The sequence below is a fragment of the Mandrillus leucophaeus genome, unplaced genomic scaffold (assembly GCF_000951045.1).
Source record: "Mandrillus leucophaeus isolate KB7577 unplaced genomic scaffold, Mleu.le_1.0 Scaffold160, whole genome shotgun sequence".
Lineage (NCBI taxonomy): Eukaryota > Metazoa > Chordata > Mammalia > Primates > Cercopithecidae > Mandrillus > Mandrillus leucophaeus.
The window spans coordinates 632,285-647,441 of NW_012101588.1; the positions used below are offsets into that span (position 1 = coordinate 632,285).

The 15,157-nt window shown below is 38.4% G+C and overlaps 1 protein-coding gene across 1 annotated transcript in view; it reads right to left on the minus strand.

Annotated features, from left to right (window-relative positions):
* SLC22A3 (solute carrier family 22 (organic cation transporter), member 3) overlaps positions 1–15,157 on the minus strand; it is a 165,113-nt gene that overhangs the window by 51,976 nt on the left and 97,980 nt on the right. Inside the window, exon 5 of the mRNA XM_011975970.1 lies at positions 7,800–7,903. Coding sequence (XP_011831360.1) covers positions 7,800–7,903 — 104 coding nt within the window. The remainder of the gene's footprint in view (positions 1–7,799; positions 7,904–15,157) is intronic.

Below are 15,157 nucleotides of genomic sequence, written 5' to 3' on the forward strand. Positions count from 1 at the left end.
TAGATATAGCCCTATTCAGAGTGTCTATAAAATCTTGGGTGAGTTTTGGTAGATTGTAATCTTTCAAAGAATTGGTCCATTTCATGTAGGTTATCAAATTTGTGAACACAGAGTGTTCATAGTATTTCTTTATTATCCTGTTAATGTCCATGGGATTGGTCAAAATGTCCCCTCTTTTATTTCTAATATTAGTAATTTATGTCTTCCACCTCTCTCTCTCTCTCTCTTCTTTCTTTTTTCTTAGTCTGACTGGAGGCTTATTGATTTTTTTTATCTTTTCAAATAACCAGCTTTGGGTTTTATTTTCTCCATTGATTTCCTGTTTTTAATTTTATTGATTTCTGCTCTAATTTGTTTTTTTTTTCTTCTACTTGCCTTGGGTTTAATTTGCTCTACTTCTCCAGTTTCCTAAGGTGAAAGCTTAGATTATTGATTTTATATATTTCCTCTTTTCTCATATATGTAGTCAATGCTATAAATTTCCCTTTAAACATTGTTTTTGTTGCATTCCAAAAGTCTTGAGTGTTTTCATTTTCATTTTGTTTAATATACTTTTTAATTACTCTTGAGATTTCTTCTTTGACCTATGTGTTACTAGAAATGTGTTGTTTCATCCCCAAGTATTTGGGAATTTTCCGTCCATCCTTTTGTTATGAATTTCTAGTTTAATTCCACTATGGTCTGAGAGCAGACATTGTATAATTTTTATTTCTTCAAATTTGCTAATATATGTTTTATGGCCCAGAATGTGATTTATCTTGAATATTGCATGTGAATATTTCATGAGAACTTGAAAAACTGTTAATTGCCCTGTTGTTAGATAAGATTGTCTAAAGATGAAAATTATATTCTGTTGATTGATGATGCTGTTGAGTTCAATTATATCTTTATAGGCTTTCTACCTGTTGAATCTGACCATTTCTGACAAAGGGATGTAGAAGTCTCCAGTGAAATAGTGGATTAATCTATTTCTCATTCCAGTTTTATTACAGTTTTTGCCTCTTATAATTTTATGCTCTGCTACTAGGCACATAGATATTAAGGATTATTGGCTTCTTGGAGAATTGACCCCTTTATCATTATATAATGCCCCTTTTTATCCCTGATAACTTTCCTTCCTCTGAAGTCTGCTCTGCTGATAATAATATAGCCACTTCTGCTTTAGTTTGATTACTGCTATCAAGGTATAGTTTTCTCCATCCATTTACTATTAATGTATATGTGTCTTTATATTTAAAGTGTATTTCTTGTAGCCAACGTATATAGTTGGGTCTTGTTTGTTGATCCACTGTGAAAATCTCTGTCTTTTAGTTGGTGCATTTGGACCATCTTACATTTAAGGTGAGTATTGACATGGTTAGATTAATGTCCACCATATTTGTTATCATTTTCTATTTGTTTCCCTTATTTTTTATTCTTATGTTTGTATTCCACACTTTTTTCTGGCTTTTGTAGTTTAATTGAACAGCAGTTTATAGGATTCCACATTTTCTTCATTTTTAGCATATCAGTCATGTTTTTTTTTTTTAAAAAATTGTTTTTTAGTCGTTGCTACTAAATAAGAAACATATTTTTCTTATTCTTAATTGACCTAACAGATAACAGTGTGTTCACTTATTCCTCTCCAACGCCTTTCCTTTATGTAGATCTGGATTTCTAACCTAGATCATTTTCATACTCTCTAAATAATTTCTTTTAATATTTATTACAAGGCATCAAATTCCCTCAATTTTTGTCTAACAAAGTCTTTATTTCTCCTTCACTTTTAAATGATAACTTTTCAGAGTATAGAATTCTAGATTGGAATTTTTTCTCAACACTTTAAGTATTCCACTTTCTTCTTGCTTACATGGTTTCTGAAAAGAAGTAGGATATAATTTTTATCATTGCTCTTTTTCTATAGTAAGAGATTCCGCCCCTCTTCTTTCAGAATTTTTCCTTTATCTTTAGTTTGACTATGATATAACTAAGTATACTTTTTTATGTTTATCTTGCTTGATTTTCTTTGAGTTTCCTGGATCTGTGGTGTCTGACATTAATTTTGAAAAATTCTCAGTCATTATTGTTTAAAATATTTTTTCTATTTTTCTGTCTCTCTTCTCCTTTTGGTATTCCTATTACACAAATGTTATATCTTTTGTAATTGTCCCACAGTTATTGAACATTCTGTTCTGCTTTTTCAGGTTGTTGTTATTTTGTGTGTGTGTGTGTGTGTGTGTGTGTGTGTGTGTGTGTGTGTGTGTGTGTGTGTTTTCAGTTTTGGAGGTTTCTATTGGGATATCCTCAAGGCCAGAGATTCTTTCCTCAGCTATGCCCAATCTCCTAATAAGCCCAGTAACAACATTTTTCATTTCTGTTACAGTGTTTTTGATCTCTAGCATTTCATTTGGTTTCTTTTTTTAGCATTTCCATCTCTCTTCTTACATAGCCCATCTGTTCTTGCATGCTACTTTATGCATCAGACTTCTTGGCATAGTTGTTTTACATTCCTAGCCTGATCATTCCAACATCCCAGCCATATCTGAATTTAGTTCTGATGCTTGCTCTGTCTCTTCAACTGGGGGTGTGTGTGTGTGTGTGTGTGTTTTGGCTTTTAGTATGCCTTGTAATTTTTTCTTGATAGGTGGACATGGTGTACTGGGTAAATGAAACTGCTGTAAATAGACCTTTAGTAATGTGGTGAGGTGTTGGGGGAGGGAAGGCATTCTGTGGTTCTATGAGTAGCTCTCAGTCTTTTAGTGAACCTATGGCTCTAACCAGTGAACTTCACAAGTGCTTCTCTATCCCTCTCCTCTTAACTAGGGGAGAAAGGCTAGAGGGGGCTGGAGCTGAGTATTTCCCTTCTTCCAAATTAAAAGTTAGAGGAGGCTAGAATTTGGTGTTTCTCTTTCTCCACCTGGAAGGCTAGAAGGGGCTGGAGTTGGTATTTCTCTTCCCCCAGATCAGTGAGGCTCTCAGAAAACCCCAGAAGATTAGGCTCTGGTTAAACATCTTCTCCTGAGGGCAGACGTTGTTAAGAACAATGTTCTGGCATATTTCAAAATTGTTCCTTTTCCCCTCTGGCTGCCAGAGCATGAGGAATTTTCCTTAATATTCACCTTTATAACCTTGTAGAGCTTCAGGTGGCAAAACAAACAAACAAACAAACAAACAAAAAAATCACAAAAGCTTGGGCCCTCCTTTGAGTGAGTCCCTCTAGAGTTTTTAATCCTCCAGGTCATCCACACTGATCCTCTTGGAATTCATCAATTACAGCTCATGTTTATCTACCCTGGCTCTCTCAAGGAGGTTTCTGTGCCTGTGTTACGATTCTCTGTATTCTCCTGTCTTTCTATTTAGTGGGGCCGGGGGCGGGGGGACAGGGTGGTGCTGAAGGCAGCAGTTTGCCCTGTGCTTCACTTCTCTTATGGATCTAAGAAGAATTATTGATTTTTCAGTTTGTTCAGCATTTTACTTGTTGTCCTGAGTGGCAAATTCTAAGCTCCTTATATGCTGAACAGGAATCCAGAAGCCCCAATCTAGATTTTTAAATTCACTTTCCACCCTTCCTATATTGTACTCTCATTGACAAATGGCCTATTAAGTTATCTCTTGTTCTTCCTTCACATGTATAAATAATGGATATGGTGGAAGAGAAGAAGCCAAATGCAGGAGGCAGAGTTATTCACGACTCCTCCTTCTCCCAGGTCTGGCCCCTCCCCTCCAATGCAGCATGTCCTGTATGAGGACAGATGCTCAATCACTTATGAAAATACAGGTAGGGGAAATTCCCCACTTTAGTAAAGTTAATTTAGTTTGGAGATATGTTTGCTGACTGAGTAAGATTAAAAAAAACACAGATGAAGCGAAACCTACTATCTAAATTAGAAAGAGTAAAAACAAAACAAAATAAATAAATATTTAAACTGCACAGTTCCAAATTGTAGCCAGCAAAAAAAGAGTGGCATGCAGGGGAAATTAGGAAAGGAAAGATGAAACTTGAAAGGGCTAGAAGTAGAACAGGAGAAAAGGACAGTTTTCAGTTTTGGAGGTTTCTATTGGGATATCCTCAAGGCCAGAGATTCTTTCCTCAGCTATGCCCAATCTCCTAATAAGCCCAGTAACAACATTTTTCATTTCTGTTACAGTGTTTTTGATCTCTAGCATTTCATTTGGTTTCTTTTTTTAGCATTTCCATCTCTCTTCTTACATAGCCCATCTGTTCTTGCATGCTACTTTATGCATCAGACTTCTTGGCATAGTTGTTTTACATTCCTAGCCTGATCATTCCAACATCCCAGCCATATCTGAATTTAGTTCTGATGCTTGCTCTGTCTCTTCAACTGGGGGTGTGTGTGTGTGTGTGTGTGTTTTGGCTTTTAGTATGCCTTGTAATTTTTTCTTGATAGGTGGACATGGTGTACTGGGTAAATGAAACTGCTGTAAATAGACCTTTAGTAATGTGGTGAGGTGTTGGGGGAGGGAAGGCATTCTGTGGTTCTATGAGTAGCTCTCAGTCTTTTAGTGAACCTATGCCTCTAACCAGTGAACTATAGTAAGAGATTCCGCCCCTCTTCTTTCAGAATTTTTCCTTTATCTTTAGTTTGACTATGATATAACTAAGTATACTTTTTTATGTTTATCTTGCTTGATTTTCTTTGAGTTTCCTGGATCTGTGGTGTCTGACATTAATTTTGAAAAATTCTCAGTCATTATTGTTTAAAATATTTTTTCTATTTTTCTGTCTCTCTTCTCCTTTTGGTATTCCTATTACACAAATGTTATATCTTTTGTAATTGTCCCACAGTTATTGAACATTCTGTTCTGCTTTTTCAGGTTGTTGTTATTTTGTGTGTGTGTGTGTGTGTGTGTGTGTGTGTGTGTGTGTGTGTGTGTGTGTGTGTTTTCAGTTTTGGAGGTTTCTATTGGGATATCCTCAAGGCCAGAGATTCTTTCCTCAGCTATGCCCAATCTCCTAATAAGCCCAGTAACAACATTTTTCATTTCTGTTACAGTGTTTTTGATCTCTAGCATTTCATTTGGTTTCTTTTTTTAGCATTTCCATCTCTCTTCTTACATAGCCCATCTGTTCTTGCATGCTACTTTATGCATCAGACTTCTTGGCATAGTTGTTTTACATTCCTAGCCTGATCATTCCAACATCCCAGCCATATCTGAATTTAGTTCTGATGCTTGCTCTGTCTCTTCAACTGGGGGTGTGTGTGTGTGTGTGTGTGTTTTGGCTTTTAGTATGCCTTGTAATTTTTTCTTGATAGGTGGACATGGTGTACTGGGTAAATGAAACTGCTGTAAATAGACCTTTAGTAATGTGGTGAGGTGTTGGGGGAGGGAAGGCATTCTGTGGTTCTATGAGTAGCTCTCAGTCTTTTAGTGAACCTATGGCTCTAACCAGTGAACTTCACAAGTGCTTCTCTATCCCTCTCCTCTTAACTAGGGGAGAAAGGCTAGAGGGGGCTGGAGCTGAGTATTTCCCTTCTTCCAAATTAAAAGTTAGAGGAGGCTAGAATTTGGTGTTTCTCTTTCTCCACCTGGAAGGCTAGAAGGGGCTGGAGTTGGTATTTCTCTTCCCCCAGATCAGTGAGGCTCTCAGAAAACCCCAGAAGATTAGGCTCTGGTTAAACATCTTCTCCTGAGGGCAGACGTTGTTAAGAACAATGTTCTGGCATATTTCAAAATTGTTCCTTTTCCCCTCTGGCTGCCAGAGCATGAGGAATTTTCCTTAATATTCACCTTTATAACCTTGTAGAGCTTCAGGTGGCAAAACAAACAAACAAACAAACAAACAAAAAAATCACAAAAGCTTGGGCCCTCCTTTGAGTGAGTCCCTCTAGAGTTTTTAATCCTCCAGGTCATCCACACTGATCCTCTTGGAATTCATCAATTACAGCTCATGTTTATCTACCCTGGCTCTCTCAAGGAGGTTTCTGTGCCTGTGTTACGATTCTCTGTATTCTCCTGTCTTTCTATTTAGTGGGGCCGGGGGCGGGGGGACAGGGTGGTGCTGAAGGCAGCAGTTTGCCCTGTGCTTTCACTTCTCTTATGGATCTAAGAAGAATTATTGATTTTTCAGTTTGTTCAGCATTTTACTTGTTGTCAAGGCTGAGTGGCAAATTCTAAGCTCCTTATATGCTGAACAGGAATCCAGAAGCCCCAATCTAGATTTTTAAATTCACTTTCCACCCTTCCTATATTGTACTCTCATTGACAAATGGCCTATTAAGTTATCTCTTGTTCTTCCTTCACATGTATAAATAATGGATATGGTGGAAGAGAAGAAGCCAAATGCAGGAGGCAGAGTTATTCACGACTCCTCCTTCTCCCAGGTCTGGCCCCTCCCCTCCAATGCAGCATGTCCTGTATGAGGACAGATGCTCAATCACTTATGAAAATACAGGTAGGGGAAATTCCCCACTTTAGTAAAGTTAACTTAGTTTGGAGATATGTTTGCTGACTGAGTAAGATTAAAAAAAACACAGATGAAGCGAAACCTACTATCTAAATTAGAAAGAGTAAAAACAAAACAAAATAAATAAATATTTAAACTGCACGGTTCCAAATTGTAGCCAGCAAAAAAAGAGTGGCATGCAGGGAAAATTAGGAAAGGAAAGATGAAACTTGAAAGGGCTAGAAGTAGAACAGGAGAAAAGGACATCAATAAAAAGAAGAAAGAGGGAAAGGGCATCACACATGAAAGGATCCAGCAGAAACTCACATGCAAAGAACAGCTGTGGAGAGGGCGAGAGAGAAACATGAAAGAGAAATAAAAAGTGACAGAAAATGAAACTCAAGGCTCTACCCATTTTGAAGCACTGCTCTGATTAAACTCAGATCTTCAATTGGCTACAGGATGTGGGACCTTTTGTTGCTCTATTAGCTAATTAATTTGCTGTTTGCAGTTCTCTAAAAGGTACACTTAGTATCACCCACTGAATGGTACAGTCACAAGAACCCACCATGGGCTGGGCTGGATTAACCAGTATAATATTAGGCCAGATATGGCCATGAGTCAGAGATAGATTAACCAGAACAATATTAGGCCAGATATGGCTATGAGTCAGCGATTCCCAGTCCATACTCCTATTACTCCTGCTAAGGGGGATAGAGAGGAATATTAAATTACCGCAAGTATTTTCATAGTTAGAATTGGGATAAAAATAGAGTTAAACATGAATACAATAACTAGCATCAATAATGTTAAGGAAGAAGAAAATTTAAATAGAAAGCATGACTGTCTTGAATATATACACTCACCATGCCTGCCATTGGGCAGTTGCATTTATGAATACAACATAATAGGAAAAAAACTCCTTTAATGGATTTTGGAAAAATGTTTTTTTCACAGAGTTTCACATTTATAGAAAAAATATAAGGATATCTTTAAAAAAATTAGGTGAAACAAATTTGGAATAGGCCGATCTTATGACTAAATTAATAAAACCACAACCAGTAAGTTGTTACTGAAGCACATCGAATTGATTGATTCTATAGTATCCAGCACAACAGTGCATCAACCCAATTATGATGTTCCTGCTTTGGAGGTCTGTGTTTTCATTCCGATGCTCTCAGACCTACTGGGAACAGCCTCAGACCTTTGTGCAGTTCAAGGAATAAGGAAATGAAGTTTGAGAAGAAAAGATTTAGTCAAACCAAACAAGTGTGAATGTCATGAATGATGAAATCAAGAATTGTTTGCGAATTTAGCAAAAAGACTGTTTTAATAGTTAACAGAAAACATTTTTCTCCCCATATTAATGCATGGTGTTATAGTGACATAAAATGGCAGTTACATTGGTGTCTACCTGTCCGCTGCATAGCCTAAGGTGAATGCTCCAGTCAGGAAGCCAAGGTTCAGGATGGCTTGGGTAAGGTCCAGCATCCATGCATTGACACAGACAAGGTCAAACTGAGAAAACAAAGAAAACACACATGGAGACATGCCAGAATGCTGATCTTCAAAACACCTTATCTTTTGTTCAGATCAGTGATCTGTCAACGTTTTTGCTCATATACTCCTTAAATAAATTTTGAAAATGTATCACATGCATATGTTTACAGTAACATATAAATATTCTTTGTCAGTTTAAATAACTGTAAAGGATGTAATTTTCAGTATACTATAAATACTGATATTTAAAAATAATGTTGTTATAACATCATTCTTTTTCTTTTTTTCTTTTCTTTTTTTTTGAGATGGAGTCTTACTCTGTCACCAGGCTGGAGTGTAGTGGAGTGATCTCTGCTTACTGCAACCTCTGCTTCTCGGGTTCAAGAGATTCTCCTGCCTCAGCCTCCTGAGTAGCTGGGACTATAGGCATGTGCCACCACGCCCATCTAATTTTTGTAGTTTTGGTAGAGATGGAGTTTTACCATGTTGGCCAGAATGGTCTCAATATCTTGACCTCGTAATCTGCCCACCTCGACCTCCTAAAGTGCTGGGATTATAGGAGTGAGCCACCGTGCCTGGCCAACATCATTCTTTTTTAGTGTATTGAATAGAACAGGGGTTGCCAACCACTGAGTCACAGAGCAGTACCAGTTTGTGGCCTGTTAGGAACCGGGCCGCACAGAAGGAGGTGAGCAGCAGTGGGCCATGAGCATTACCGCCTGAGCTCTGCCTCCTGTCAGCTCAGCAGCAGCCTTAGATTCTCAAAGGAGCATGAACCCTATTGTGAGCTGCTCATGGAATCTGGGTTGCGCACTTCTTATGAGAATCTAATGCCTGACGATCTGAGGTAGAATTGTTTCATCCTGAAACCATCTCCCCCAACACCCCTACTCCCTCCATCCATGGAATAATTCTTCCACAACACTGGTCCCTGGTGCCAAAAAGGAAGGGACGGCTGCAATAGAGTTTGAATATTATAGCAATCGGACACCTGATAGCAGGTGTCCGATTGCTATAAACAGACTGTTCTTTAACAGTCTGAAATTTGACATCAATTTTTTTCTCTTTGAACTCTTATTTTCGTTTCCACAGACTTTTATTCTAATGTAATATATTTTGTGTAGAAAATGTTTTATAGGTTTTGTCACCATACTTCTATGTGCAATAAGTTACATATATAAATTGACATTTAATTTTTAAAATTTTCCTGTGGCAATAAGGCTCTAAATATTGGATTTTTTTTCTGATTGGGTTATAATTACAACTACTTTTAGACCATAATTGATAAAAAATATAAGATGTAATAAATTTTAAGAAATAATTATTATGCAGAAGTAAAATTTTGTCAGAAATGTACATCTCCATGGCCAGAAAAATGTTAAGGGAGTCTATGTTTTTCTAGTTAGGTCATGAAATCAGTGGATATATTATTTATTACTAGAATGAGTTAGGGCTCAAAATTAATTCTATTTCTGGTTTTCATTTTTATAAATTTATGGGCCAAGAAGACTTTTCCGTATAAATAAATCAGTGGGAATGGAGGGAGTTTTGTTACAGAAATATTACTCAATTCTTTAACCTCCTTCTCAGCTATATGCCAAGATTCACAGTGATCTATCACCAAATTATTTTTATTTTTTTATTAGCCAGCATGTCATGTAAGTTCTCCCACAGTTCTGCTCTAAGGAAAAAAAAATGGAAACCATCAGACTTACAAAAAGTTGTTTGATTAAGTCATTAGTCATTTATATTTACTTATAATTAGTCTTACATTAAGAAAGGTACTTTTCTAATACTGGAACAATATGTCAAATTGTCCCATTGTTTGATGCCCTCAGAGTGAGATGAGAGAGAGGCATGATTAACTTTGCAAAGTGGGAAAAGTACAATTTTGGATAGGAACCCGCGTCCTTAAGAGGGACATGTTCTTAGACAAATTTGTTATGGGAAAGAGGACAAATGTAAGTTGAGGATCTGAAAACTGGCTCCCTTAAAATTATCCAGGCCCACAATTCCTGGGATCATCTTTTCAAATCTCCAAGTGGTATGCTTACCCCAGTTTCATGCTGCAGTCTAACCACAGCATTAGACCCTAGCATGAAGAGAAAATTAATGTGGTTGGAATATGAATTGTGAGGAGTCTCATAAATACATACTCATAAGGAAAGTATCATATTTACTTATAAAGTCCAACTTCTTGCCTTGATTTTACAGCTAATGACCTGTCACCTAACATAGCTGGAAGAAATTTGGCGGCAGTAGTAGTCGGCCTCTCACAGAGTTGCTGAGATGATCGGTCGAGATGTAAGAAGTAAAGAGATTTACAGATATGCGTAATAGTTGTAATCATCGTCATTTTAACGGATTTTTATTACCAATTTTGGTTTTTCAAGGTACAAAAATTTTATTTTAAGGAAACAAGGTGATGATTATCTATCTGAAATAATTTCTCATTGGAATTAAGCAGGCAAAGAATGTACCTAAAATAAAAGTACATAAAATTTCAGAAAGCAAACAGCGAAATCAAACTACCAGCAGAAATGCAATATTTACTTTGGAAAAGTATCAACCAGTGTCAAATATAAAAACCCAAACAGTAGAATTTACTTCATCCATCTGTACTTCAAACAGCTGAGTTAGCTAGCTTAGGGAAACAGGGGTGCTTTTTGTAGATGACATACAAGGCCTAGCAAGAGCTTGCCTTTTAATACATGTATTCAGCTGCTTTTGAACTATGTGAATTAAAATGCCCCCAAAATATTCTTTAAACCCATAAAATATTCTTTAATATAATACTGATTATCTTCTTGACTGTCCCATAAAATAAACAGTCAAATAGTATTTGTCTCATATTCGATATGTAAATAAGAACTAATTTAAAATAAATACTTCAATGATTAAAGTGCAGTGATAACACAACATTTTCTAAAGCTCATGATGGGCATCTGGGCCAGATACTGCCTGCCCTTCTGTGTTGTCTTCTGTACCTCAAGGGACTACATTTCTCAGATTCCTTTACTGGCAGAGTTCTGTGTAGGCTGCACCAGTCGGGAGCTAGCGTGAGATCAGAAGGTAGGAGGGAGGTAGTGGACATTCTGCTTCTGGTTGTGGCAGCAGCTCCAGCTCCAATACTGACAGTAGTGGCTGTGGGAGTCAGCCAGGGCCCCACGTGCCTGGCCACATGGGGGCAAAGAGATATTGTCCCACAGGTGCCAGCTTTGTAATGGCCACCCAGCAGGGCAGGGACTGACCACCAAGACACTGCAGGAACTGTCCTTCCCGACCTCTGTCCTCTCCTTCTTCTTCAGCTCTTCCAAAACAGCTCAAATCCTAACCCTTTTATTAAATTCCTCTCTGGTTAAAATTCCTAGCCTAGTTTCTGTTGTTTTGGTTTATTTTTTTGTTGTTTTCTTGTTTTTTTGAGATGGAGTCTTGCTCTGTTGCCCAGGCTGGAGTGCAGTGGCGTGATTTCGGCTCACTGCAAGCTCCGCCTCCCAAGTTCATGCCATTCTCCTGCCTCAGCCTCCCGAGTAGCTGGTACTACAGGCGCCCACCACCACGCCCAGCTAATTTTTTTGTATTTTTTAATAGAGATGGGGTTTCACTGTGTTAGCCAGGATGGTCTCAATCTCCTGACCTCGTGATCTGCCCGCCTCGGCCTCCCAAAGTGGCCTGGTTTCTGTTTTTGTGACTGGGATCTTGCCATTTTTCAAAAGTAGAAAATAAAACAACAAACAAAGTATGTGTTGCTAAAGAAATGCACACACATCCACACACGCTTGTGTTTCCTGTACAGGGAATTACAGGCCCAAGGATTGAAGGGCTTGGTGTTGACTCTTGCTCATAGAGTCAGGGAACAGACCTCTGCCTCTAGGGTGTGACGCTTCCTAATCAGCTCTCAGCGTGCTGCCTGCCTGCTGATGCAACAGCTCTGGGCCTGTGATGTGTCTTTCGTGTTTAAAGAGAACAGGTTAGCGGGCACCAAAGCCATGAGCTTCACAGGCTAAGTCCTTCTTTCTGATATAAAGTACTAAAAGCTTGTTGTAGTTCCTAGGGAGACCTAAAACCCACCTCTTGTCAGTGGGAGATCATTGTGAATCACCAACAATTTACTTAAGTCTGAATCAAAGGTGCACATTTATGTCCTCCTCCTAAGGCAATCTATGTGGAACAACTGAGGCATCTCCTATTTTTTTTCAAAGTATACACATGCAAAAACATTAAGCAATTTTAAATGTTCATAAATCTATGTGTACCCATTCTGTTACTTATTAATCTTCAAAGTCACTTTTACACAAAGAAAATAATGCCTTTTGGCATGAGCAGAAAGTCAGTCTGATAAAAGACCCAAACAACTGTTCTCATAATGTAAGGATTACATTGCTTCGTTTTGCAGAAAGCCTGAGTAACTGTAGCCAAATGAGAAACTTTTGAAGGGTTTCCAAGTGAGGGTTTTTCATAGCTTTTTTCGTTGTTAAAATCCAAATAGACATTATGTTAATTTGAGTTGTAATGATGAAATACTGGGACAAGTAATTGTTAGATATATGCTAAAGTTGTAATTTCTAAATTATCCTTAAAACAAGAGCAACAAAACATCTCCCATTTACAAAGGTCAAAAGTAAGAAGTAAGGGAGAAAATAATGCAAGTATTCGAAAGGCTTAGAAACTCAGGAGAGGGGCCTCATTTGCTCCTTGTACCCTAGGGAATGGATCCAGGTGGCCATCAGTTGGATTTTTCCACTGGGGTCTAGGTTAGCCCTCTTTGACAAATTCTCACTTAAGAGATTCTAAGGTTAGACAATAGCACAGTATTTTACTTTAGTTATGAGCCATGAGAAATAGCACTCATTTGCGATGTGCATTGTTCTAGGAGGAGGAAGTCTCTGAAGTCAAATTACAATATCCATGTGCTTCTGTTTTAATTTTCTAGGGATGAGTTGTCAATGGAACCTTTCCTAATCAGCTCTTAGCTTGAAATCAGGAGTCATTAACGTCTTCATTCATGTTAAAAATAATAATAATAATAATCATCATCATCATCACTGACACTGTCAGGTGTGGTGTGCTCCTGGCTACATTTTGCATCGGCCAAAACAATGACATGTAGACCTCCATGGGCAACTTCCATTTTTAACCAACCACATAGTATCATAACAGAGCCTAATAATGGCTAAAAATTATAGTAATCATAAATAATAATTTAGTTTGGGTTTCCATGAGGAAAAAGGATGTCGTTATTAATTCAGGTCACCATGAAAAAATTTTAACATGATCTGATGGCATTATTTGGGCACCTTCATTTAATATCAAAAAGTTAACCCTTCTTATACTGCAGGTATAAAAAGTAATCATCAGGTATGTTGGAGATCACCCCAATTTGGTTTGCCTGGCATTATGCCGACAAGGCTGGGAGGAACACCAGTGATGTGCACACCTTGTTTCTGCCCGTGGGAGGAACTTGTTATATAGTTTGGGAGCCAAGGTCAATTTATGTGAAGCAAATGTAGAGCGGCTGAGATGTAAACAGAATGGAATCCGCTAAATGTAAGAGAACCTCAGACAAAGAAATGGCCCATGGTGGCAAGAGCAGCTGGAGACTTGAAGAAGGTGGGACCAGAGCAGGTCCTACAGTGAGCTGGATTTAGACAGAAATCAAAGGGAAAAGAAGGGCACTGAAGACAGGATGAGGAGCAGACCTAGGCACAGAGACAGAAACGTGGGTGCCAACAAGGTTGTGCCTGGCACGTGGCTGGGAAGTACAGCGTTTTAAGCTGGGCAGCCACTTCTCCCCGTCCTACCTTTGATGGGGAAGGGAGTGTGGGTCCAGGGCCAAGACAGGAAACCAGGGATCTGCAATGATTGTCCAGAATAGGGAGATTTAGTTTAATGCAGAGAGGCGTCATTATGAGATACAAGCTCTTAGATCCTCACTTGTCATAGAAGCTGTTCTCTAAGGTTCATAACTACCAGGCTTTACTGTAGGTTAGGCAGCTAAGCTTCGAAATAGGATGGAGCGATGTCTTCTAAATGCATCGCTTTTTGTCTAAACTTGTGAAACTGGGAGTCATGAAAGTATTAAATCTGTTTGAATAATAATTCCTGCCATTTATTAACTTCTGCCCTTGGTGACTCATCCTCAGGTTGTACAAGATATGTATCTTGTGATACGTCAGCCCCTCTCTGTCCAGGCTGTTTTATTTCTTTGTAGTGAAGGCTTGCAGTTACGCATCTTAAAATGTTTACGATTTCTCTAAATAACTGAGACTGTCTAAAGATGAGAAGAAGATGAAAGTTTCTAAATATGTGCAGGGTCCTCCTGGCAAAGATGAATCCCAGTTCTGGAGCCAGACAGCCTGGATGTCTTGACTTGGCTGCTCCCAGCTCTGTGTCCTCTGGCGATTTTCCAACATTGTTGACCTTTGTGTTCCTATCTGTAAGACGAAGAGCTGGAATGAAGAGTCATTGGTATAATATATATAAAGTACTCAGCCTGGTGCCTGAGACATAGTAACTGTCCAATAAATGCTACCAATTGCATTATAATCAGTGATGTAATACTGATGATAATAAACAATATATATATATAGAATTACTTGAGGTAAATGAAAAAATGCCTGAGCCCAACTCCAGTCCAATTAAATAGGATCTAGTCTAATATGCAGTTGATATAGAGGTTATCAACTATTTACCTGCTGGAAGATAGTTAATTTCAGTATATTTTGTTGGATTAGTGTCCCCGCCCCAACACCCTACATTTTAAGTCTGCCTGAAACCTCAGACTTTGACTTTTGGAAATAGGGTCTTTGCAGATGTAATGAGTTAAGATGAAATATTGCTGCATCAGAGCAGGCCCTAGTCCAATGACAGGTATGCTTTGAAGAAGAGAAAACAGAGACACAGCCACATACAAGAACAAGGTCATATGAAGCCAGAGACAGAGATTGGGGTGATGCATCTACCAGCCAAAGAGTGCCAAGGACTGGCAGTGGTGCTGGAGCCAGGAGAGAGGCATGGAGCAGACCCTCTCCTAGAGCCCAAGAGACAGCATGGTCCTGTGCACGTCTTTACTTTGGACTTCTGGCCTCCAGAACCAGGAGTGAATGCATTTCTATTTTCTGAAACCACTCAGTTTCTAGTATGTTGTTTCATCAGCCTTAGGAAACTAATACTCCTATCAGTTGCACATAAAACAAAGCGTTAGTAAAACAACAAAGAAGATAGCTCTCTCTTCTGCGTCCTCCCTCCTTGTAATTCAAAGATGAGCTTTGT